This window comes from Tursiops truncatus, chromosome 12 (assembly GCF_011762595.2).
Source record: "Tursiops truncatus isolate mTurTru1 chromosome 12, mTurTru1.mat.Y, whole genome shotgun sequence".
In the NCBI taxonomy this organism is placed as follows: Eukaryota; Metazoa; Chordata; class Mammalia; order Artiodactyla; family Delphinidae; genus Tursiops; species Tursiops truncatus.
In genome coordinates, this window is record NC_047045.1 from 80,137,294 (window position 1) to 80,163,254 (window position 25,961).

The window sequence follows — 25,961 nt, forward strand, 5'->3', positions numbered from 1 at the left end:
TCGTTTAGAAAAATGACACCAGTTTGCAAGCTTATGCAGTTTCTTTGGTGACGTTGAGGTTTCAGAGTTAAGGGAGTGAAAGGCCACTAAACAAGTTTATGGGAGATTGCAGTCTGGGTAAATGAATGAATTAGTTCATTAATGACTTGAGAATATTAGCTTTTAGCTTTACATATTCAGTGTCATTAATATCTAATGAAATACTGCATGTGAAAAGTACTTTGAAAAACGTTCAAGTTTTACTAAAACCGAGGGCTAGAAGCTTTGAAAGCCAGCCTGTCAGTACACATAGGGATCAATACAGCTCATCTTGCTGACGGGCTGATTTGCTTTGCCACTATACTTACGGTGATCACATTCTTCTGAAATCCCTAAAAGGGCGTGTGGTCTGACAAAAGGATATTTTCCAATTTGTGAATGCATTTAATTGAAAACTTGTATTAAGATATCAAATTTAAGTCATATTAGTTGTACGTTTAATGAATCCCTTTTAAGGAAAGTTCAAAGGTACATGAAACTGAAACGAACCCAGGAAAATCCTATTATCATCACCTTAATTATGCGTGAGTCAGTCACTTAATTATTAGATGAGTCAGAGCCCTATTAGAGAATGGTGTCCGGTGTGTGCCACACTTTCAGAGGCAGGAAAACTGGAAGACGGTCCAAGTGTAATTAGAGCGATGGAGTGTTTTACGGGGAGAAGCTGAGAGGGTTCAAAATCACGGTCTCAAAGTGTATTGCATGCTTTTAATCACCTGGAGTCAATACCTAGATCCTTGACTGTACAAAGGGTCATGCAAGAAGAAACGGGCTGTAAAAAAGAACGACTTGTACCCCCTCCCATGTCCCAAAACTGCTCTCATAAGGGGCAGCCATGACCTCCATGTGACGAAACTCAAAGGACCAGTCCTCGTCCTACTGGACCCAGAGCAGCCTCTGGGGCCCCCTTCCTCCCCTTCAGTGCCCCAAATCAGAGCACCCGTGGGCTCAGCCCTCACTCCCTTTTCTGACTAGCACTCAGCCCTTGGTGAACTCACCCAGGCCATCACCATCGGGATGCTGATAGCTTCCACACTTACTTCTCTGCCCAGACCTCGCCCTTGGACTCCAGACTTGCGTAACTTACTGCCCACTCAGCACCTCAACCTGGATTTTTAACGGGCATCTCAAAATTAACATGCCCTAATCTGCCCACCCACCCAGCCACCTGCTCCTCCCACGGCTGCCCTTATCTCAGATGATGGCAGTTCCATCCTTCCGGGTGCTCTGGCCAAGATCATGGCATCATCCAAACTCCTGCCTTTTCCTCTTATGCCACATCTGCTCTAACGGCAAATCCTGTGGGCTCACCCTTCACAGACCTATACCGAACCCAGCCGTTTCTCTCCACCCCACTCCCGATGCCCTTGTCCACGTACCGCCAGCGCCCCTGGGTTGTCAAAGCCACCCCCTCCCTCTCTGGCGCCACTGCTCCCTCAAGTTTCATCCAGCAGCTAGGATGATCTGATATAAACATCATCTAAGCAGGCCTGGTCCATCTTAGAAAGGTCTCTTGTCCCTTCTGCCCACCATCCTATTTATTTTGTGATTTTCCCAGCCAGGCTTCCAGAGTCAGCAGACTACGCTTACTGCCCCCATTTCTTCCTTAATTCTTTTTTTTTTTAAATTTATTTTTATTTTTGGCCGTGTTGGGTCTTCATTGCTACGCATGGGCTTTCTCTAGTTGCGGTGTACTCTTTGTTGTGGTGCGCAGGCTTCTCATTGCAGTGGCTTCTCTTGTTGTGGAGCACAGGCTCTAGGCACGTGGGCTTCAGCAGTTGTGGCACATGGGCTTCAGTAGTTGTGGCTCGTGGGCTCTAGAGCGCAGGCTCAGTAGCTGTGGCTCACGGGCTTAGTTGCCCCACAGCATGTGGGATCTTCCTGGCCCAGGGCTCGAACCCGTGTCCCCTGCATTGGATTCTTAACCACTTTGCCACCAGGGAAGCCCTCTTCCTTAATTCTTTGCAAGCTTTTTTCCCAGCCTCTAATTCAGAGGTCACCATTACCTCCTCACCAAACCAAGGCTCTTCCCTGAGCCCTCATTGCTAGGGACCTTTCTGAGGGTCTCAACCAGTGACCATCCTGCTTCCCAGACCATCCCCTGCCACACCTGGGCTTCCCTAATCTCAGGCCACTTCTTTCTAGTCTTTTCTTCCTGCCCCTCCCACACTCAGACTGGCCTTCACCCCCCCAACCCCCTTTCAGAGAGCTCTTGCCCTCAGCCTCCACTCTTCATTTCTGGCCTTTCCTGCTGGCTGACCCGCATCATCTTAAACTCAGCACAAGCCAGACCAGGCCCACTTCCCCACCCCCAGTTCCTGTCTCTGGTCACACTGGCTTCCTCCCTCATTCTCCTGTCTCTGTCGATAGGACCACCACCTCCCCATTCTCTCAACGCTGGGCTCCTTTCTGACTTCTCGCTGTCCTTTTGCCTCTCATGCAATAGGCACCAGGTACAGTCTTTCGTGTATCTCTCCCCTGTTTCTCTCTCTGCTTTGATAACTTGCTGGGCTCCCTGGCTCCCCAGGTCCTGGCTGACTCCCCGGGCCACAGCTCCGTTGCATTTCCTGCCGTTGTCTACTCCAGGGGTGACGGAGCTGGCTTTTCCTTCCCGCCTCACCTCCTCCCCCTCCAATCATAGACCTCCAAGTGCTCTGCATCTCAGGAGTGGGATGTGCCCAAGCTTTCGCCACTCACATGGGTCCACTGGTCTTCCCAGGTTCCACTCATGGTTTAGGTATCAGAGCTGACCTTTTTCTCGAATGTCTCAAGATCTGATACTTTCTCCATCTGCTAAACGTGCCAGTGCCCGAGTGACCCTCAGCCTATCAAGGCAGTGTGTATGTAAGGATGGGGCTTCCTCTGCTGCCCCTGTGGACCATCCCACTCCAAACCATGACCTGAAAACACAGCAGGTGCCAATTCTCAGAGGCAGGGGAACACCCATTATTGGTGTCTAAGATGCACGTTATAGCATTGCTGAAATCAGGGCACTGCTAACGATTTAATTACATGGTTTAATTGGCACCATTTTTTCCTTCTCAGTGGTACATAAAATAGTGGTTCATCTTATTGTGTCTTAAAGCTGTGTGTAAAGCTCAAGTGCTGGTCTGGACTATAGGAAATTTTCTAAAATATGTTCAGCATGCCACTGTGCAGAGCTGTAAATTATGTGATACTAGGAAAGGCAGGAAAGAAGAGGAGAGAGAAAATTTTAAAAGACTTGGTCCCCTTCCTAAGATCATATGACTTAATTTGTGAAACAGGGCTAAGAGAAATCTAAAAACACTTCTCAAACAACATATGAGCAGGTGAGAGCTGAAGTGGACACCTGTGTATCTGAGGGTACATAAACACTGTTGTCTGGAACCTCAGCATCCCAGGAAGGCTTCCTGGAAGAAGTGAGCTTTGCATCTAAAAGGAAAGAAAAAGTGGGCCAAAGGCTACTCTGCCTCATTTAATGGGCACACTGTTCTCAGAAGGAAATAATGTCTCCATTTTACAAATGTTTGGATAGCGTATGAGCATCATACCCGGGATATCCACCACATAATTGAATTTGTGACAAGGGGGCAGGAGGCTCAGGAATGACTTGAATCTCTGCTGTTGTTCACATTTCCTTTATTTCCCAAATCACTCCCTGAGAGGGTATCCACAGAGGATGGAATGTCTGGTGGTTCCTGGTCATTCTTTTTTTGGGGGGGGGCACCCCAAAGGGAAAACAGGTTTATTGCAGCTGTGGTCAGGCAATCAGTGGTTGAACTAGGCCACACGTTCCAGCTCATCCTTCTTGATAGTGTAGGAGTTGGAGGAGCCCTTGGCGGCACTGATGAGCTCGTCTGCCAGGCACTCGGCAATGGTCTTGATGTTCCGGAAGGTGGCCTCACGGGCACCTGTGCACAGCAGCCAGATGGCCTGATTCACACGGCGCAGCGGGGACACGTCCACGGCCTGCCGCCTCACTGTTCCAGCTCGCCCCGTGCGGGTCGAGTCCTCCTGGGGGCCACTGTTGATGATGGCGTTCACCAGGACCTGCAGGGGGTTCTGGCCTGTGAGCAGATGGATGATCTCAAAGGCGTGCTTGACGATGCGCACAGTCATGAGCTTCTTGCCATTGTTGCGGCCGTGCATCATCATGGAGTTGGTGAGGCACTGCGCCTTGTGGAAGCACGTGGCCGTGTAGCGCCCTGCACCGTGGGGCAGGTATTTGGCATACTTCTCCTTCACTGCGATGTAATCCTGCAGGGAAATGCCATGGATCTGCACATCATCGGTGCTCCACTTCCCGAAGAGCTTGATGTCGGGGGTCTCTGCTACTGCAGGTGCAGCTGTCTCCCACTCCGTCATCCTGAAGGCGCAGCCGAGGCGTCTCGGCCGCTCGGCGTGGACCACGCGCGCCCTGGCACAGATAGGAAGCGTTCCTGGTCATTCCTGAGTGTTCTGCAAGGGCGCCACCATCCTGCTTGCCAACCGGGGGCTCTGCTCCTTCTGGAACTTGCCCGAGAGACAAATGGCTTATCCCACAGCCTTCTCCATGTGAGCAGAATGGGTGTGAGAGGAACCAACTGAGTGTGGGGCCTGATGGGAACATCCTGACGGAGGTCTCAGGGCCATCCATATACATCCCTTACAGGAGAAGGAAACGAGGCCCCCCAAACCCACCCAAAGGGCGATTCCAGGGAATCCCTCTCCTTCTTCTCTCTCCCCTCCCCTGCAGACCATTCCCGACATCCTGGCTAAAACCCAGTGCCAAGAGGGCCCCTGCATAGCTGCCAGGTCCACGTACTCCAGTGGAGGATGCAGGGATATGTGCTGCTGTCCACATGTCTGAGTACAAACTGGCTTGTTGTAGTATCTACCCTTAAGTCAAGGACTGTACACACTCACCAGAGTGGGAGGAGGGGTTGCAAGATGGAGGGAAAGGGCGCGGGCAGGGAGAGGGAAGGGCCCCGCCCTGGCGCACCCACACCCATCAGCGTCTCACAGTTGGCCCTGCGCGTTACTCCCGAGCGTTAGGCTCCTCCGCACCCATCCTGTAAGCCGGTGGGGCAGGTGCCGGTCACCATCCGACAAAGGAGAAAAGCGGGTTCAGAGAAGTCAAGCTCACACGGTAAGTGGCAGGTCTAGAGATCAGGGTCTCAGTTCTCTCCGAGAAAACACACCTTTGATCCTCCCAAATTCTACCTGGGCGGGGGACAGTGGACCGCAGTACCCTCCGTACAGAAAGCTAGTAGAAGGCAACACTTACGGAACACTTTCCACTCGCCAGGCACTCACCAAGCCCTTTACACGAATTAACTCCATCCTCACCGCAACTTTACGAAGTAGGTACAGTTTCTAATCCCGCTTCACCCGTAGGGCTACTGAGGCCCAGAGAAGCAGGGACTCGTCCAGGGTCGCAGAAGTAGACGAGAGAGGGAGGCGTGAGCGGGACTGGGAGGACCAGTGAGGACAGCGGAGGGCCCGGTGGTTTCCAGCCTCGCGGCGCCGGCCAGGTCCCGGCTGCCCATATAAGGCCGCGGGCGTCCTGTAACGTTTCAGGCGCATTAGGGCGCCCGGCAGACTGCAGCCTCCTCCGCGCCGAGGAATGTGTGGAATCCTCCTTCCTGACTGCCGCCCACCGCAGGGGGACTTCCCCTCCGCACCCGGGCCCCGGATTAGCCCCCGAGCGAGCCCGGAGGCCTCCCACCACTGCCTGGCCGCTGGGGGGAGCGCGGCGCCTCGGCGGAGCCGGCCGGGAGGCGGGGAGGCGACCGCGCGCCCTCACCTGCCCGGGGCGGCGCGCGCGGGCGCAGAGGAGGCGGCGGGGCGGAGGCCGGGGAGGAGCCTGCGCCGGGCGGCGGCGTGGGCGCGAAGTGAGACTCCTGGAAGTTGCGGGAGCGCGGGGAGCCGCGGCGGCGGGCCGCGCGCCCATGGCTTTAAGCAAAGGGCTGCGGCTGCTCGGGCGGCTGGAGGCCTCGGGGGAGAGCAGCATCCTTCTGGAGGCGCGCGGCCGCGGGGACTGCTTGCTCTTCGAGGCCGGCACGGTGGCCACGCTCGGTGAGTGCGGCAGGCGGCGCCGCCCGGGGCTCCGGGCCGGCGACTGCGCAACGGCGCCGGGGCTCGGGCCGCGCCCTGGTCCCCTGTCCCGGGGAGGATGCCGGGAGGGAAGGTCGCCTGGTCGCCGACCAGTCCCGGGCGGCGCGGAGGTGGCGGAGGCGTGGGCGTCGCACGCGCAGGGTGGCGGGTGGCCAGTTTGAATGAAGTGACGCCGGGGACGCCAGAAGACACGTGTGGCTGCTCCCGGGTGCACAGGCGGCCCACAGGGGTCTGCGGTCTGCGCGCCTGCCGGCGGGGTCCGTTCTTGGAGAGCCGCCTCTGGTCCCTTCTGCCCCGCGCTCCCCTGGGACCCGTTACAGATTCAAGACCATCTAAGAGGGGTGACTTAGGAGGCGGTCCGACCAAGTGCCTGGCGCTGTTTTTCTTTGGCACCTGTTGATGAAACCAGTGAATGCCCGTTCCCTTGTGATGGCCTCCTTCACTCCCGGGGGGGATGGGGACGAAAGCACCGTAACATAGACTCCGGAGAAAGCGCTGATGGCACCTTTGCCTCATGTAAATACTTGGCTGAGAAGCATCAGTACAGCAAAGTATAGAACTTGGAGGCAAAAAAACCCCACAAAAACCAGTGCTGGGTGTATTTGACATTAGGCGGTTGCCAAGTCAATGTATTTCACCTGTGAGCTCCAGGAAGTCTTGACACTAACATTGTGTCAAGGGCTTTAGAGACCATCTCATTTAATTTTCACAGTTCTACAAAAGGACTAGTATTATCCCCATACTACAGAGGGGTAAACTGAGGCCTGAAGAGGCTAAGGAACGTGCTTGCCCAAGGTGACAAACAGCTCTACCTGACTTCCAGTGACTATTTCTGTATTGTTGTACAGTGTGCGGCTTCTTGGAATCACCTTGTTTTGTGGCTAACATTCATGATGAAGGCCAGGTAACAAAGGGAGCGAAACCAGGTAGAATTGTTAGAACTTCAACCTGAACAGTAGAGAGTAGGCTTACAACTGGTGTCCATCATCTCCCCTGTTTGTAGCTAAACAAAGCTCAGAGGAGGTTCACCAGTCCTTTAGGTAGATGACCTGTGCAGTCACGCCCACCACATTTTATAATTGAATCGTCTTTTTTTCAGATTGTATGCATCAATTCTTCAATTAGATTCTTCGGTATACATCTTGGAAGGACCATCTCTTCTCTTTCTGCTTCCCTAATCATTTCATTAGCATATAGTTATCTGGCTTGTTTTCAGTCACTTGGTTACTAAAACACATCTCCAGTATTGTCAGCACCATAAGTGTGCAGTAATCATGGATTAAATTATTATCAGATTATTCCAGTTTGTGCTCTGTCCCGAAAAGTCCAAGTTTGGTCATTTGCTAAGGTCTTGAAAGAAAACCACAAAAATCTCCATTCCATTTTAGATGTCTACTTCATACCACATGTATCAGAGCTGAGAGATTAAATTGCATGGTACAAAACTACTGCTTCATCAAAGAGATTAAAATATTATTCAGTGGGATGACAGCAACTTTAAGCAAGGTTCCTATATATTTGAGTTCCTTTCAAGCCACTGGGATAAAAAGACTTTATTTTTTCAAAAGTGAAGATTTTAAAATGATTAATGAAAGGAATGCAATGCATATTTTCCGTTGGAAATTAGGTTTGGGCTGAAATCATGTACATTATGTTGGTGATTACAATAGTCTGGATTCTAGAACAGAGGGCGTAATGACAGGAATGGGCCTCAGCTCACGTGCAGTCCACATTTGTCACTTAACCTAGCATTCATTTTTCAGTAGACTTTGGGCTGAATACTTAACTTGTGAAGTCTTCTTAAATTAAGTGAAACTATTTTTATTTTTATTTATTTATTTTTTAAAACATCTTTATTGGAGTATAATTGCTTTACAATGGTGTGTTAGTTTCTGCTTTGTAACAAAGTGAATCAGCTGTACATATATCCCCATATCTCCTCCCTCTTCCGTCTCCCCCCCACCCTCCCTATCCCACCTCTCTAGGTGGTCACAAAGCACCAAGCTAATGTCCCTGTGCTATGCGGCTGCTTCCCACTAGCTATCTATTTTACTTTTGGTAATGTATATATGTACATGCCACTCTCTCACTTTGTCCCAGCTTACCCTTCCCCCTCCCCGTGTCCCCAAGTCCGTTCTCTATGTCTGCGTCTTTATTCCTGTCCTGCCCCTAGGTTCTTCAGAACTTTTTTTTGGTTTTTGTTTTTTTAGATTCCATATATATGTGTTAGCATACAGTATTTGTTTTTCTCTTTCTGACTTACTACACTCTGTATGACAGACTCTAGGTCCATCCACCTCACTGCAAATAACTTAATTTCGTTTCTTTTTATGGCTGAGTAATATTCCATGTATATATGTGCCACATCTTCTTTATCCATTCATCTGTCGATGGACACTTAGGTTGCTTCCATGTCCTGGCTATTGTAAATAGAGCTGCAGTGAACACTGTGGTACATGACTCTTTAAATTATGGTTTTCTCAGGGTATATGCCCAGTAGTGGGATTGCTGGGTCGTAGGGTAGTTCTATTTTTAGTTTTTTGAGGAAACTCCATACTGTTCTCCATAGTGGCTGTGTCAGTTTACATTCCCACCAGCAGTGCAAGAGGGCTCCCTTGTCTCCACACCCTCTCCAGAATTTATTGTTTGTAGATTTTTTGATGATGGCTATTCTGACTGGTGTGAAGTGATAACTCATTGTAGTTTCGATTTGCATTTCTCTAATGATTAGACATGTTGAGCATCCTTTCATGTGTTTGTTGGCCATCTGTATATCTTCTTTGGAGAAATGTCTATTTAGGTCTTCTGCCCATTTTTGGATTGGGTTGTTTCTTTGTTTTTTTGATATTGAGCTGCATGAGCTGCTTGTAAATTTTGGAGATTAGTCCTTTGTCAGTTGCTTCATTTGCAAATATTTTCTCCCATTCTGAGGGTTGTCTTTTTGTCTTGTTTATGGTTTCCTTTGCTGTGCAAAAGCTTTTAAGTTTCATTAGGTCCCATTTGTTTATTTTTGGTTTTATTTCCATTTCTCTAGGAGGTGGGTCAAAAAGGATCTTGCTGTGATTTATGCCATAGAGTGTTCTGCCTGTGTTTTCCTCTAAGAGTTTTATAGTGTCTGGCCTTACATTTAGGTCTTTAATCCATTTTGAGTTCATTTTTGTGTGTGGTGTTAGGGAGTGTTCTAATTTCATTCTTTTACATGTAGCTGTCCAGTTTTCCTAGCACCACTTATTGAAGAGGCTGTCTTTTCTCCATTGTATATTCTTGCTTCCTTTATCAAAAATAAGGTGACCATATGTACATGGGTTTATCGCTGGGCTTTCTATCCTGTTCCATTGATCTATATTTCTGTTTTTGTGCCAGTACCATACTGTCTTGATTACTGTAGCTTTGTAGTGTAGTCTGAAGTCTAGGAGCCTGATTCCTCCAGCTCTGTTTTTCTTTCTCCAGATTGCTTGGACTATTCAGGGTCTTTTGTGTTTCCATACAAATTGTGAAATTTTTTGTCTGGTTCTATGAAAAATGCCATTGATAGTTTGATAGGGATTACACTGAATCTGTAGATTGCTTTGGGCAGTATAGTCATTTTCACAATGTTGATTCTTCCAATCCAAGAACATGGTATAGCTCTCCATCTGTTTGTATCATCTTTAATTTCTTTCATCAGTGTCTTATAGTTTTCTGCATACAGGTCTTTTGTCTCCTTAGGTAGGTTTATTCCTAGGTATTTTAATTTTTTTTTGTTGCAATGGTAAATGGGAGTGTTTCCTTAATTTCTCTTGCAGATTTTTCATCATTAGTATATAGGAATGCAAGAGATTTCTGTGCATTAATTTGTATCCTGCTACTTTACCAAATTCATTGATTAGCTCTAGTAGTTTTCTGGTAGCATCTTTAGGATTCTCTATGTATAGTATCATGTCATCTGCAAACAGTGACAGCTTTACTTCTTCTTTTCCAATTTGGATTCCTTTTATTTCTTTTTCTTCTCTGATTGCTGTGGCTAAAACTTCCAAAACTATGTTGAATAATAGTGGTGAGAGTGGACAACCTTGTCTTGTTCCTGATCTTAGAAGAAATGGTTTCAGTTTTTCACCATTGTGAATGATGTTTGCTGTGGATTTGTCATATATGCTCTTTATTATGTTGAGGTAAGTTCCCTCTGTGCCTACTTTCTGCAGGGTTTTTATCATAAATGGGTGTTGAATTTTGTCAAAAGCTTTCTCTGCATCTACTGAGATGATCATATGGTTTTTCTCCTTCAGTTTGTGAATATGGTTTATCACATTGATTGATTTGCATATATTGAAGAATTCTTGCATTCCTGGAATAAACCCCACTTGATCATGGTGTATGATCCTTTTAATGTGCTGTTGGATTCTGTTTGCTAGTATTTTGTTGAGGAGTTTTACATGTATGTTCATCAGTGATATTGGCCTGTAGTTTTCTTTCTTTGTGACATCTATGTCTGGTTTTGGTATCAGGGTGATGGTGGCCTCAAAGAATGAGTTTGGGAGTATTCCTCCCTGTGCTATATTTTGGAAGAGTTTGAGAAGGATAGGTGTTAGCTCTTCTCTAAATGTTTGATAGAATTCGCCTGTGAAGCCATCTGGTCCTGGGAGTTTGTTTGCTGGAAGATTTTTAATCACAGTCTCAATTTCAGTGCTTGTGATTGTTCTGTTTATATTTTCTACTTCTTCCTGGTTCAATCTCAGAAGGTTGTGCTTTTCTAAGAATTTGTCCATTTCTTCCAGGTTTTCCATTTTATTGGCATGTAGTTGCTTATAGTAATCTCTCATGATCCTTTTTATTTCTGCAATGTCAGTTGTTACTTCTCCTTTTTCATTTCTAATTCTATTGATTTAAGTCTTCTCCCTTTTTTTCTTGATGAGTCTGGCTAATGGTTTATCAATTTTGTTTATTTTCTCAAAGAACCAGCTTTTAGTTTTATTGATCTTTGCTATCGTTTCCTTCATTTCTTTTTCATTTATTTCTGCTCTGATCATTATGATTTCTTTCCTTCCGCTAACTTTGGGGTTTTTTTGTTCTTTTTTCTCTAATTGCTTTAGGTATAAGGTTAGGTTGTTTATTTGAGATTTTTTTGTTTCTTGAGGTAGGATTGTATTGCTATAAGCTTCCCTCTTAGAACTGCTTTTGCTGCATCCCATAGGTTTTGGGTCATTGTGTTTTCATTGTCATTTGTTTCTAGGTATTTTTTGACTTCCTCTTTGATTTCTTCAGTGATCTCTTGGTTATTTAGTAGTGTGTTGTTTAGCCTCCATGTGTTTGTAGTTTTTACAGATTTTTTCCTGTAATTGATATCTAGTCTCACAGCGTAGTGGTCAGAAAAGGTACTTGATATGATTTCAGTTTTCTTAAATTTACCAAGGCTTGATTTGTGACCTAAGACATGATCTATCCTGGAGAATGTTCCATGAGCCCTTGAGAAGAAAGTGTATTCTGTTGTTTTTGGATGGAATGTCCTATGAATATCAATTAAGTCCATCTTGTTTAATGTATCATTAGAACTTGTGTTTCCTTATTTATTTTCATTTTGAATGATCTGTACATTGGTGAAAGTGGGAAGTTAAAGTCCCCTGCTATTATTGTGTCACTGTCGATTTCCACTTTTATGGCTGTTAGCATTTGCCTTATGTATTGAGGTGCTCCTATGTTGGATGCATAAATATTTACAATTGTTATATCTTCTTCTTTGATTGATCCCTTGATCATTATGTAGTGTCCTTCTCTGTCTCTTGTAATAGTCTTTATTTTAAAGTCTATTTTGTGTGATATGAGAATTGCTACTCCAGCATTCTTTTGATTTCCATTTGCATGGAATATCTTTTTCCATCCCCTCACTTTCAGTCTGTATGTGTTCCTAGGTCTGAAGTGGGTCTCTTGTAAACAGCATATATACAGGTCTTGTTTTTGTATCCGTTCAACCAGTCTATGTCTTTTGGTTGGAACATTTAATCCATTTACATTTAAGGTAGTTATCGATATGTATGTTCCTATTATCATTTTCTTAATTGTTTTCGGTTTGTTATTGTAGGTCTTTTCCTTCTCTTGTGTTTCCTGCCTAGAGAATTTCCTTTAGCATTTGTTGTAAAGCTGGTTTGGTGGTGCTGAACTCTCTTAGCTTTTGCTTGTCTGTAAAGGTTTTAATTTCTCCATCGAATCTGACTGAGATCCTTGCTGGGTAGAGTAATCTTGATTGTAGGTTTTTCCCTTTCATCACTTTAAATATATTCCGCCACTCCCTTCTAGCTTGTAGAGTTTCTGCTGAAAGATCAGCTCTTAACCTTATGGGCATGCCCTTGTATGTTATTTTTTTTTTGTTTTTCCCTTGCTGCTTTTAATATTTTTTCTTTGTATTTAATTTTTGATAGTTTTATTAACATGTGTCTTGGCGTGTTTCTCCTTGGTTTTATTCTGTATGGGACTCTCTGTGCTTCCTGGACTTGATTGACTATTTCCTTTCCCATATTAGGGAAGTTTTCAACTATAATCTCTTCAAATATTTTGTCAGTCCCTTTCTTTTTCTCTTCTTCTTCTGGGACCCCTATAATTCGAATGTTGGTGTGTTTAATGTTGTCCCAGAAGTCTCTGAGACTGTCCTCAATTCTTTTCATTCTTTTTTCTTTATTCTGCTCTGTGGTAGTTATTTCCACTATTTTATCTTCCAGGTCACTTATCCGTTCTTCTGCCTCAGTTATTCTGCTATTGATTCCTTGTAGAGAATTTTTAATTCCATTTTTTGTGTTGTTCATTATTGTTTGTTTGGTCTTTAGTTCTTCTAGGTCCTTGTTAAATGTTTCTTGTATTTTCTCCATTCTGTTTCCAAGAATTTGGATCATCTCTCCTATCATTACTCTGAATTCTTTTTCAGGTAGACTGCCTATTTCCTCTTCATTTGTTTGGTCTGGTGGGTTTTTACCTTGCTCCTTCATCTGCTGTGTGTTTCTGTGTCTTCTCATTTTGCTTAACTTACTGTGTTTGGGGTCTCCTTTTTGCAGGCTGCAGGTTCGTAGTTCCCGTTGTTTTTGGTGTCTGCCCCCAGTGGCTAAGGTTGGTTCAGTGGGTTGTGTAGGCTTCCTGGTTTAGGGGACTGGTGCCAGCGTTCTGGTGGATGACGCTGGATCTTGTCTTACTGGTGGGCAGGACCACATCTGGTGGTGTGTCTTGGGGTGTCTGTGGACTTATTATGATTTTAGGCAGCCTCTCTGCTAATGGGTGGGGTTGTGTTCCTGTCTTGCTAATTGTCTGGCATAGGGTGTCCAACGCTGTAGCTTGCTGGTCGTTGAGTGGAGCTGGGTCTTAGTATTGAGATGGAGATCTCTGGAGAGCTTTCACCATTTGATATTATGTGGAGCCGGGGAGGTCTTGGTGGACCAGTGTCCTGAACTTGGCTCTCCTGCCTCAGAGGCACAGGCCTGACACCTAGCTGGAGCACCAAGACCTTGTCAGCCACATAGCTCAGAAGAAAAGGGAGAAAACAAAAAAGAAAATAAATAAAGTTATTAAAATGAAACATTAAAAAAATTATTAAAAATAAAAAAATTTTAAAGTAATTAAAAGAAAAAGAAAGAAGAGCAATCAAACCAAAAAACAAATCTACCAATGCTAACAAGCGATAAAAACTATACGGAAAAAACCCCACAAAAAACAGACAGACAGAACTCTAGGACAAGTGGTAAAAGCAAGGCTATGCTGACAAAATCACATAAAGAAGCATACACATACACACTCACAAAAAGAGAAAAAGGAAAAAAGAATTATATATATATGTTAAAAAAAAAAAGGAAGAGAGCAACCAAATCAATAAACAAATCTACCATTGTTAATAAATTCTAAATACTGAACTATGATAAACACAACACCAGAAACAAATTAGATGGAGAAAGCAAACCCTAAGTCTACAGTTGCTCCCAAAGTCCACCACCTCAATTTGGGATGATTCATTGTCTATTCAGGTATTCCACAGATGCAGGTACATCAAGTTGATTGTGGAGCTTTAATCCGCTGCTCCTGAGGCTGCTGGGAGAGATTTCCCTTTCGCTTCTTTGTTTGCAGAGCTCCTGGGGTTCAGCTTTGGATTTGGACCCGCCTCTGTGTGTAGGTCACCTGAGGGCATCTGTTCTTGGCTCAGACAGGGCGGGGTTAAAGGAGCAGCTGATTAGGGGGCTCTGGCTCACTCAGGCCGGTGGGGAGGGAGGGGTACAGATGCGGGGTGAGCCTGCACGTCGCACTAGCCTGAGGCGCGCCATGCGTTCTCCGTGGGAAGTTGTCCCTGGATCCCGGGACCCTGGCGTTGGCGGGCTGCACAGGCTCCCGGGAGGGGAGGTGTGGAGAGTGACCTGTGCTCGCATACAGGATTTTTGGTGGCGGCAGCAGCAGCCTTAGCGTCTCATGCCCGTCTCTGGAGCTCGTTTAGGCAGTACTCTGAATCCTCTGTCCTCGTGCACTCCGAAACAATGGTCTCTTCAAGTGAAACTATTTTTAAAAGGCAGCTGTAGCATTTGGTAATGTTGCTGGTCCAGAGAAGGATTGTGGGAGCCTTCTGTTACTAGAAAGCTGTTGTCTCAGACTTTTAGAGTATTCTAAACACATCACTGTTGGATAGACCGGCTCTGAACTTGAAATTACCATTTGTGTTCTAAAGGTCTAGCTTTTTGCTTTCCTTTTCTGGATAAGGTTAAGAGTGCTTTCATTTTTTTCCCCCTAGAAGGTTGCAGTCTCTACTTTTGCGAGGGGCAGTACACCTCTGGCGGCAGCTGGCAAAGCTGGCAGTGGAACCCCGGCCATTCCATGAGGTTCAAGGTTGGGGGCAGCTTTCTTTTCACATCAGCTGTGGTTTCCTGTGATGGGTCTCCCCAGTGAGGAATGAGAGGTCAAGCAGACTTAAGTCGAGGGTTTATTCCCACTGTCGAGGGCAGTGGTTTCTCCCTGGCCCCTGAGTGGTCCTAAATTCTGCGCAGCTGTGCGGCAGGTGCACGCTGCTGCTTTTATGGGGACTGGTGGGCGAGCTGGGTGGGCCCAACAGGCATAAGCACAGCTCTTCAAGGCACATTTCAACCCGTAAGGATCATAACTTGAAAAGGCTTCCCAGGGAAAGGGGCTCACCTTTGCTTGATGTTTTCAGGCAGTGCTGAGATAGGAGCTTGAGTTGGGTGGTGAGTTTAGGAAAAACTGATGATCGTTGATTGGCCGATTTCTAGGTTAGTCCTATTCCAACGTGACTTAGGCGGCCACCCAGCCTGCCAGCAGGAGGTTTGCTGGAGGAATGCTTCCAAGTTCCAGCTTCTAAAAGAATTAGGTTGAGAATCTGTCTTTAATGTGGATCAGCGGGAACAGGAATTCCAGAGGCAGAAAAGCCAAACAGGTTGGCACCAATTTCAAAGGTTTTTATAAAGTTTTCTCGATGACCTGATTCAACGGTAGGAGGCATCTCAAGTATAGATACAAAGCCAGAGCCTGTAACCGTTCCCCTGGGTCTGCCGTCCACAGTTAACACACAGATGTTCTCTTATTTGTGTACTGGGACAAAAAGCGCTTGCCGTCTTGTCTCTCTTGGTCGCTTTTAGACGTCGTGCAGACCAGATGAAGGGAACTGTGCCCGTTGTCCATGCGTTTCGTCCGTTTTTAGAGCCAGCAGCAATGCTCCAGAGTTCTCCAGACAGCCCCGCAGGAAGGGTGGTCTGCAAGTGCGTGTGTGTTTACACGTGGGTGTGAGGCGTGCAGCCCTGCCTCTCCCACCCCCAGCTGTGCCTGCCGTGGGGCAGGGAGTGGGGTGGGCAGGAGGCTCCGCGAGACTTAATGAAGCTAATTAGTGAGTGTCCCGAAATTCCCTGAGCTGCTGGGGGAAGAGGTCCCGTGTGAACACGGGCCTGGGTTCTCCCAGCTGCTGTGGGAGAGGCCACAGTGTCAGGTTTCGTTTGACTTGGAGACGTGGCCATGGAGCCGAGCAAGGCTCTGTGTAAACTGCCACCTTGGCCACTTTGTCAGGCTTCGTGGCCTGGGTTTATTCGGTCCGTGACTTGAAGTTTGACCTGCCTGAGGGCATCTGAGAGAGTCGAGCGAATCCTCCTGGGTGACATCCTGCTGGGGGCTTCCGGCTCCGGTCTTGGGAAGCCTGGGTGGTGACCCCAGGTCGCAGCGGCCTGTTGTGTCCGTGGCTCACGAACAGGCCTTCCCCAGTTGTAGGTTTGCTCCTCGTAAGGTTGACAAGATGGCAGACTGAGCAAGTGTGCTTCTGCCTGGCCTTTTTTTTGTAACTCACCAGGAGGAATGGGATATCAGATCTCGCCAGGCTCCTTTTTTGGGCTGCGTGGCTCCAAAACTTTTCCTTTACCTGTGAAAATGTTCAGATGTACGCAAAAGTGGAAGGAAAAAGGAATCTGCTGTACCTGTCACTCACTGTGGATGGCTATCAGTACAGTTCAAGTCTATGTCACCCGTCCCTGTATTTTATATGAAAAATAAATTTCCTGAAATTTAGTTGGTGTATTGCCAGCAAGGTTTTAATTAATTTGGCTTGGCTTTTTTTTTTTTTTCTTCCTGACTTGCATTTGTATGTGTGTAAGTTCAGATTTACTTGATGGATTGAAATGTGACCAACAACAGAAGTGGGGGTGTGAATTGATTCTGAGACTCTGGCCAAGATACATTTTTTTTTTTTTTGTGGTATGTTGGCCTCTCACTGTCGTGGCCTCTCCCGTTGTGGAGCACAGGCTCCGGATGCGCAGGCCCAGCGGCCAAGGCTCACGGGCCCGGGATCTTCCCGGATCGGGGCACGAACCCATGTCCCCTGCATCGGCAGGCGGACTCTCAAGCACTGCGCCACCAGGGAAGCCCCAAGATACATTTTTAAGAGTGAAGTGATCACACGGAAAGAGTAAACCACAGCCTGGAAGAGCCGGGTGTCCCCCCTCTTGGGACAGCATTGATAGGCTCGAAGGAGATGGTCTGGACCCAGTGGAAGTACTGCCCCTAGACCACGGCAAGAGGGGGGGCTTCCCTGGTGGCGCAGTGGGTGAGAGTCCGCCTGCCGATGCAGGGGACACGGGTTCGTGCCCCGGTCCGGGAAGATCCCACATGCCGCGGAGCGGCTGGGCCCGTGAGCCATGGCCGCTGGGCCTGTGCGTCCAGAGCCTGTGCTCCGCAACGGGAGAGGCCACAACAGTGAGAGGCCCGTGTACCACAAAAAAAAAAAAAAAAAAAAAGGGGGGGCCTTGCCCTGTGCCTCTCACCAGAATGAGGAGTTGGGCCAAGGGGCTGTGTCCCGTGCTATTTGTGGCCCTCTCCCTGACTACCTCTGGACCACAGTCCGGGTACACAGGATCCTGGAATCTCCTGCATAAATGGTGCCCAGCCTGCATCCAGCCTGCTCTGGTCTCCTCCCAGGGCCCCCGACAGACTGTGCAGTGGGTGTGTCTACCCAGGTCTGGAGGAGGGGTAGCAAGGGTGCAGGGTGTGAGTGGAAGTGGACGCACAGTTGCTGGGGTGTCCTCAGGTGTGTGCACGAGGCCCCTACAAGGTGGTATGAAGCCCAGAGGGGGCTGGGATTGGTGGAAGGAAAAGGGGGCCAGGCTGGGGGCGGCTCTCCCTCCTGGGCGCATTCTGGGCCTGGCCTTCCGGTTAGTCCCGGGCGTGTCCTTCTCAAGCCAAAGAATAAAACATATTTTACTTAACAGTTTGTGAGCTTGATTGAAACCTTACAAATAGCTCCACGCCGGCGGTGCAGGGCTCCGACGGTACCCGGCTCAGACCCTGGAGGTGTGAGGCCAGGCGTGCCGAGGTCTTACTCTGGGGCGTTCCTTGGGCACCCAGGCACCCCTTTGTGATTTGTGGTTGCTCAGCTTCTGTTGATGGACGGTGTCACCTTTTCACCTGAGGATGATGTTTCTTTCCCCACTCAAAGTGTCCTTAAAGCCCTGGCAAACTGCCCCAGGCTCAGACCTGGGAATTAGATTGGGGTCCCTATTATTAGGGTGTGTGTGGTGGCCAGCCCATCTCCAGGGGAAAATCAAATCAGGCTGGCAAAGGTGCGTGCACCAAAGTGAGCTGAGGGCTTGAACGCGAGGCCCTAGCGCTGCGCTGGCGTCTCCAGGCTGCAGTTACAGTGGGCGCTTTGCTAGGTGGCGGATTCTCAGCGAAAGTCAACACAAAACAGCCCAGTTACAGGCATTTCCTGTTTCAAGGACTTGCTGGAAGGAGACCTGGGACCCTGTTACGTAAATGTAAGTCATTTTTGAGGACACTTTAATGAAACCCTTAAAAACATGCCCGTCCTTGATCCAGTATTCTATGGGGAGACCATCTCAGGAAATACACACAGGAACTCATTTTGCTTCAAGGATACGTATTGCAAAGTGTTTTGAATTTTCGGCTGGTCAGGTAAGCGTTGGTTCACTTGGTCATAATAGCTAACACTTGTGCTTACCACGCACCCGGCACTGTTTGTGGTTTATATGTATTGACTTATTCAGTCCTCACAAAGAGGCAGGTCCTAATCATCTCCATTTACACTTGGAGAAACTGAGGCACGGGGAAGTGTAAGAACTTGCATGAGGTTCTGTTTCTAGTTAGTGGCCGAGCTGTGATTTGAACAAGTCCAGGAGGCTCCAGAGAGCAGTCTGTTTGCTAAAATCCCATGCTTAGAAAAAAAGAAATTTCAGTGTGTGTATGAAAAACACCAGCAGTGTCCTGTTGTCTCTCTGCTTATCTTGGGTTTCAAAACACACGTGTAGTCAGTGGAGAGAAGGGCTGCCGGTGAGTGTGAGCATCACATGGCATCCCGACTGGCTTTCCATCTGACACCTTTTTATAGCGGGGTGTTCAGGCTTGGGGAAGCAGTCACCCACTTTGCGAGCAGTGCGTGTGATATTACAAGGGGGAGATCTTCAAGAGAAGTGTGTGGGCTTCAGTCCTGTGTTCTAGCAGAGCTGAGGCTTGTGTCGGGGCTTGTCCTTCTGAGTGGATGTCCCGACACCTAGAACAGAGCCTGGTTAGGACTCAAGGCTCTGAAGGAAGTGCTGGGTTCCTCGGTGTAGAGGTGGCAGTGGACCCCAGGCTCCCCAAGGACGTGCATCTCGATGTGAGGACAGTCAAACAGATGACACGTTGGTGTCGTCCTGAACCTCTCCTCGATTTGGAGCGGGGAAAGGTTCCTGAGTGAGTGTGCTGGGCGCCCTGCACACTTCCTGTCCTCCTGTCCTGTATCTTCCTGTCCTCTGTTCTGGGGCCCTGAGGACGGCTCTGCCACGTGGGTGGATAGACTGCTTTGCACCCAAGGTGGGCACTGGGCACATGTTGTGGAGCACAGGGCCCCGTCCAGGAAGGCTGGATGCATCTGGCCAGGTGTTGGGGGGCAGCAGTCTGAACTCGGGGCATAGGAAGCTGGAGGGTTGCCATTTGCTTATATAGCTTCTTGGTTCAGAAAATGACTCCGGGTGGGAGGATTCACTGAGCATATTAGCTGTGGAGGGTGGGCAGAACAGCTCCTTCCGGTGGCCCAGTTCATGCGAGCAATTCCAAAGTATGAATGCAGAAGGCTGAACTTAATTTTAAGGCAGTTTTTTGAGGATATGGGACTCTCCCGGCGAGGCTTCTGTAATATCACGGGAGCTGGTACTTAATTCTGTTCCTGCATCTGTGCCCATTTCCGCCCCTCCACCCCCCCTCCCCAGGCTGCTGGGGCGTGATGGGGCCGTCCCCCCTGCCCCACCTGCTGGACCCTTGTGCTCTACTCTCCGACTCTTTCTTGTGTGTTTCACTGGAACCATATCCTCCCTGAGAACAGGGCATCGTCTTCTGCCACTTCTGCTCTTTGACAAGGTCTGAGGTGATGCCCAGGGCAAAACACGTGGTAAGAAAGGAAGAGGGACTTTTCCTATGCCCTTTAAAGCACTGTGAGGTCTCATGGAGCAGAACTTGGGCCACCAAATGCTCTCCCACTTACCGTGTTGATGTGGGATTTGGGGGTGGGGTAGGGAGAGGGCAGGGTGTTCAGGACTGATGCTCAGACCCAGCGGAGGACTGGGATGGGCCGGTCACCCATCAAGAGCGAGGAAAATGGCCACATTTAAGGTGAGCATAATGTACGGCTTATCTCCGCTGGCCGGCTGCCTTTTTGTATTCAACTTGTACCGACATTCCTGACAGGTGGTAGTAATCTGTACTCAGAAAAAGCAAACTCCTTTCCTCAGGTCTGACCCTGGAATGTTCTAGTGATAAGTCCTCCAAACCCTTCATCTGTTCCCTTACCTGAAGACCTGAATTCTAGCCCTGACTCCTTAAGCTCTTCCTTAGCTGGGGGAATTTAGTTAATTCCCCCAGGCCTCAGAATCCTAATCTGAAAACAAATGCATGACAACCTCTTCTGGCTTCCCTACGCTCAGATTCCATGTGTCTTTAAAAAAACAAAACAAAACAAAACAAAAAGTTAAACACTAAGCATGAGCAAATAAGAAATACCCCTACTTTACACACCTAGTTAAAATTATAAACCACCCAGAAATTTGAATCTTAGGAGAAATGACCTGGCAGAGTAAAATCTAAGATGGCTCAGATCTAAGTCTGAGCTAAACTTAGGAATCTGATGCTATACATTTTTTATTGGAGACTTATGAATTAATTAAAATGCATGAAATTCTCTCTCTTGATTCTGCCCCTTTACTGTAACCAGCCCCCAAAAATTTTAAGCCATAACAATTTAAGCTTAAATTAGGAACATACGGTATTTATTGAACTAAGCTATGCTAATTGAGTAGCTCTTTTAGCAGATTCTTATTAGTATCCACTGGCATTCTGAAAATCACACCTTTCCTCATACTGAATAACATGTTTTTAACAATCTGGATTGGAGTGGGGCAAGTGGTGCGTCTGGGGGTGAGTGGGCTTGTTTGTCTGTGTTGATTGCCTATACATTGCATGGACTTCGCTTCACCATGAATCTTATCCGTGGCTGATAAATATTGTATGTTGGAAAAACTCTTTAATCAGAGATGGTCCTCTGCCGCTCCTGCTTCCCGACCAGGCAGGGCTGAGGTCAGGCGGAGCTGAGCTGGATCCTGCTGGCGGAGGGGAGTGATGGAAGGCTATCAGTTGTAGCAGCAGTGCACAGGCTCCAGCTTAACAGAACAGTGACACTCGCCTCACGGCCTGTGTCAACAATGGACTTGTTTGTTTTCATTTAAATGGTGTGGATAGAGAAAGGAATATTGGAACACGAGGGCTGGAAATAACTTGCCATCCACTCAGGCCTGAGCCAGGCACTTATAACAATGTCCATCTGCCTAGTGGCACCTGCTTCTCTTTTCACTGGGACCAGGGAGGAGGAGCCTGTGGACCAGGAGGGGAGGAGCCTGTGGACCAGGGAGAAGGAGCCTGTGGACTAGGAGGGGAGGAGCCTGTGGACCAGGGAGGAGGAGCCTGTGGACCAGGAGGGGAGGAGCCTGTGGACCAGGGAGGAGGGGACTGTGGACCAGGGAGGAGGAGCCTGTGGACCAGGAGGGGAGGAGCCTGTGGACCAGGGAGAAGGAGCCTGTGGACTAGGAGGGGAGGAGCCTGTGGACCAGGGAGGAGGAGCCTGTGGACCAGGGAGGAGGAGCCTGTGGACCAGGAGGGGAGGAGCCTGTGGACCAGGGCCCTATGCTGCTGGACGAGGGGGCAAGAGCCATGGTTAGAGCACATCTGTGGGGGTAACACAAGAGGGCCAGCAGTAGAGCTGCAGGAGTGGAATTCCATGTTGAAACTGTAGGTCTCTGGAGTGGACAAACAGAATCTTACACTTCCCATTTCTAAGGGCCACTTTCTGCTTTCTCCAGACACAGTGCTTGGAGTGAGGACTCAGAGATTTCGTCTGATAGTATAAACTGATTTTAACCAGAAGTAACAGAACTTTATTGCTATTATTCTTTAAGTTTTGCTGTTTGTTGACAGGGAAAGAGGTATGATGTCCATTAGGGTGTTAAGAATATTGACATTTGCAAAGACCCCAGGAGTCTGGGATGGGAACACAGGGGAAAGGTCCAGGCCTCCGTGCCAGCTTCTGGGGTGAGGTGGTGAGGTGGGAGGGCTGGGAGAGGCGGGCTGAACTCCTGTCCCCTCCCAAGCTCCCCTGCTTTCCAAGCTGCGACTGTGGGTCTGAATCTGTCCAGAGGGGACGCTTTTTACTAATTCACAGAAAGGCACCATGCCAGCTGGAGACTGCCCTGGAAAAGTGGACAGGTCACGGCCTTTTCTAACTCATGTGGTAGTGATAAAATTTTAGTCCAGCCACAGAACTGGAACAAATGACCTCAGACACATATATGGAGCGAGAAATTGTAATGAAATACCACTGCCTGCACAGGGATGGCTCCAAGACTTCAGGGGTTTCTGGGTGTGTGTCTGATTTCAGCAGCACTCCCCCTTTAGGTTTCTGGGTTAGTTTGCTGTTAGAAAAATTAGGTTACTGAGAGCTTATTAGAATTTTGTCTTACAAGAGAAAATAAACCCAGAATGAAAACTTGAGGAGCGATCCTGTGAGGAAGGTTTGCGAGCTGTAGAGGATGAACTTTGTGACTTCAGTTTGGTCCCTACCTTTCTCCTGGGTCTTGCAGGAAAGTCGTCACATTTGTGGCTTCTGTCTTCCCCTCTCCTGAACACTCTCAGGTCTTTGGGTGTGGATGATAAGATTGTGCACTTAGGAAATCCAGGAGACAGTCCCTGAAGTCTCTGTGAGTGCAGCGATATCACGTCTGGCACTTGTGTGGCAACCCTCCAGGAGACAGACCGGTGGACTCATGTGCACACACACAGTGGGGACACAACAGGTGAAATAAGATTGGGAAAATGTTGATGCCTGTTGGAGCTGGGTGATAGGCAGGTGATAGTTCATTAGACGTAGTGAATTAATAAACGAGCTGCTTTTCAAGCTCAACAGATGAAAATCGGTAGTTTTCCCACATACCGTCATTAGTCAATTAGAGTATGTAATAGGAAAAACAGGTTCCCCTCGCAGTGACAGCAGTTTCTGGGAATAAACATAATCAAATATGTAAAGCTATAAAACTTTATGGCTGCACTGAATAAGTGGAAAGGTACAGCATATTCTTGGGAAAGGAACATCAACATTGTAAAAATGTTCTCAATAAATCTGTAAATGCAAGTACCTATGAGTAAAATGCAATCAACAGGAGTGTTTGGGTTTTTTTAATATAAATTTACTTATTTATTTTCTTTTTGGCTGCATTGGGTCTTTGTTGCTGCACGCGGGCTTTCTCTGGTTGTGGTGAGTGGGGGCTACTCTTCGTTGCGGTGCGTGGGCTTCTCATTGCGGTGGCTTCTCGTTGCAGGGCTCTAGGCGCACAGGTTTCAGTAGTTGTGGCACGTGGGCTCAGTAGTCGTGGCACGTGGGCTCAGTAGTCGTGGCTCGCGGGCTCTAGAGCGCAGGCTCAGTAGTTGTGGCACGTGGGCTCAGTAGTTGTGGCTTGTGGGCTCTAGAGCGCAGGCTCAGTGGTTGTGGTGCACGGGCTTAGCCTGTTTTGAGTAATGGCAGCCCCCCATGGGTGGGCCTGTTGCTCCAGACAGAGCCTGTGAGTCATCCAGATCCCTGTCTCCTCCTCAGTTCCATCCAGTCCACCAGGACGTCCAGACCACTGCCTCCAAAATACGTCTGAATCCACCGGTTCCCCTGTTGCAGTTGCTACGGCACTAGTCCAGCCACTGCTTCTCTCCCTTGGACCACACGCCACCTCCTAAGTGGCCTCTTGGCTGCCACTCCCGGGCCGTCCCCTTGACCCCAGACAATGGCTTGACCGAGCCTGCACGGCCTGTGTCCTCTGCCCCGGCTCTTCCTCCAGACTGTCTCCCCCCTATTTCCCGGGCTCACTCTTCTTGAGTGACCCTGACCGGTTCCTGCCTCAGCGTCTCTGCACTGGCTGTGCCCTCTGCCCACAGTGCCCTTCCCAGACCTCTGCCTAGCCACCTTGTCCTCATTCAGGCCTAACTCGGTGACTTTGGCAAGACGTTCCGGACCACCCTTAGCCAAACCAGCCCACGGCCTCCACGCCTCAACTGTCTCCGTTCCCTCACCTGTTTTCTTGTCTCTATATCACGTGTCACTGAAATTACCTTATTTATTTGCTTGCAACATGTTGGGTCTTAAGCATGCCAGCTCCTTGGGAGCAGGATGTTGTAGGTTGCACTGTCCACCTCAGAAGGATATGTTCAAGTCCTAACCCCTCTAACTGAATGTCACCTTACTTGGAAATAGGGTCTTTGTCGCCATAATTAAGGTGTGAATTAAGATTAAGGTCATCCTGAAGTAGGGTGGGCCCTTAATCCTGTAGGACTGGTGTCCTTGTAAGAAGAGGAGACACAGAGAGAGGTACTTACAGAGGGGAGAATGTCATGTGAAGACACACACACACAGAGGGGGGATGGCCACATGAAGACAGGCGGAGATGGAAGTGATGCTCCCACCAGCCAAGGAATGCCTGGGGCTCCCAGAAGCGGGAACAGGCAGGAAGGATCCTCCCTGGAGCCTCCAGAGGGAGCCTGGCCCTGCCCACAGCTGGATTTTGCAGTTGATTAATCAAGTACGAGTTGCTTTAATTCTCCAGCTTGTGGTATTTTGTTCGGCAGCCCCAAGAAACTAATACGGGGGGGGTGGGTGTTCTCAACACTGTCTGACGTGAGAGGCTCGGGAAACACTGCCAAATGATGAAGAAATGGCCAGAATAGCCAAGAAGATTTTGAAAAAGATCAGGACAGTCTTGATCTCCTAGACAGTGAATCATGCTATAAAGCCTAAACAATGATCTAATAGGCAAAAATCAGTAGACTAGAGGAGAGGGCTCAAAGCAGACTCATGTAAATAGAGTAATTTAGTTTATTATTAAGGTAGCAGTTTAAATCATTGGGGGAAAAGGTGGACGCTCAGTAAAGGGTGTTTGTGCAGCTTGGCACTTGCTTTGTTCAGCCAGATATTTCAGAGCAGGTCCGCCTTGGCTGTCTGGTCAGAAGGGAGAAGGGCTTGCCCGCAGGTCCATGCCGGGCGGTTCCTCTTCCAGGGAGTGAGTGGTCTTTGCCGCAGGTCATGCAGGTGACTGTTCACACAGCTGTCTGTCGCTAGCTAGCATCTCGCCAGCTTACAGCCTTGTGCCCGCAGGAGCTAGGATCCCTTATAAAACCGCCATAGGTATAGTTTCCGGGGTTCACAAAGGGGCGTGCTCGGCTACAAAAGTTGTCACACTTAAGGAAGCCCCGAGCCTGGCGTCCCCACTGGGGCTTCCTCATTCATGAAGTTCATTTTGACCATAAGCAGTGTTATCTAGTGACGTGGTTTACGTTCTACCGTTATGGGGTTCCCAGGAAACCAGAGCTGGAGAGTCAGGAAAAGGTTTTGTGAAGCCCATGTGGACACGAATTAAGTTAGAGCCCTACATGAAATCATATATAAATTCCAGAGATACTTAAGAGTTAAATGTAAAGAAATCCCACTTTTAAAGTTTTAGAAAAAAACATAGGAGAGGGCTTCCCTGGTGGCGCAGTGGTTGAGAGTCCGCCTGCCGATGCAGGGGACGCGGGTTCGTGCCCCGGTCCGGGAAGATCCCACATGCCGCGGAGCGGCTGGGCCCGTGAGCCATGGCCGCTGAGCCTGCGCGTCCGGAGCCTGTGCTCCGCAACGGGAGAGACCACAACAGTGAGAGGCCCGTGTACCGCAAAAAAAAAAAAAATAGGAGAAGCTTCCACAGTGTAATGGTACAGAAAGCTCTTCTAAGCAAAGCATAAAACTCGTAAGTCGTAAAGGAAAAAATAACCTGAGAGATTTAAGAACTGTTTTTTATTGAAGT

At 48.3% G+C, this 25,961-nt stretch overlaps 2 protein-coding genes across 10 annotated transcripts in view; one reads left to right on the top strand and one right to left on the bottom strand.

Annotated features, from left to right (window-relative positions):
- Positions 1-3,482: 3,482 nt before the first annotated feature.
- LOC101328855 (small ribosomal subunit protein uS7-like) lies at positions 3,483-5,734 on the bottom strand. Of its 3 annotated transcripts, none has more exons than XM_033867901.2 (2): positions 5,350-5,734; positions 3,483-4,438 (listed from the first exon to the last, which is right to left on the bottom strand). In XM_033867901.2, the coding sequence occupies exon 2, from the start codon at positions 4,384-4,386 to the stop codon at positions 3,802-3,804; it is 585 nt and encodes a 194-aa protein (XP_033723792.1). In that variant the 5' UTR covers positions 4,387-4,438; positions 5,350-5,734; the 3' UTR covers positions 3,483-3,801. The 3 variants fall into 3 exon arrangements, with proteins under 3 accessions (XP_033723792.1, XP_033723793.1, XP_033723791.1); XM_033867902.2 differs by having other exon boundaries at positions 5,317-5,734; XM_033867900.2 differs by having other exon boundaries at positions 5,288-5,734.
- SYNJ2 (synaptojanin 2) overlaps positions 5,131-25,961 on the top strand; it is a 95,866-nt gene continuing 75,035 nt past the window's right edge. For 3 of the 7 annotated variants that reach the window (XM_033867894.2, XM_073789776.1, XM_033867893.2), the window contains exon 1: positions 5,860-6,078. In XM_033867894.2, coding sequence (XP_033723785.1) covers positions 5,952-6,078 — 127 coding nt within the window. In that variant the 5' untranslated portion in view covers positions 5,860-5,951. Of the gene's footprint in view, positions 5,150-5,859; positions 6,079-25,961 lie in introns of those variants that run through there. The other 4 variants (XM_033867898.2, XM_033867892.2, XM_033867895.2 and 1 more) reach the window with 4 other exon arrangements.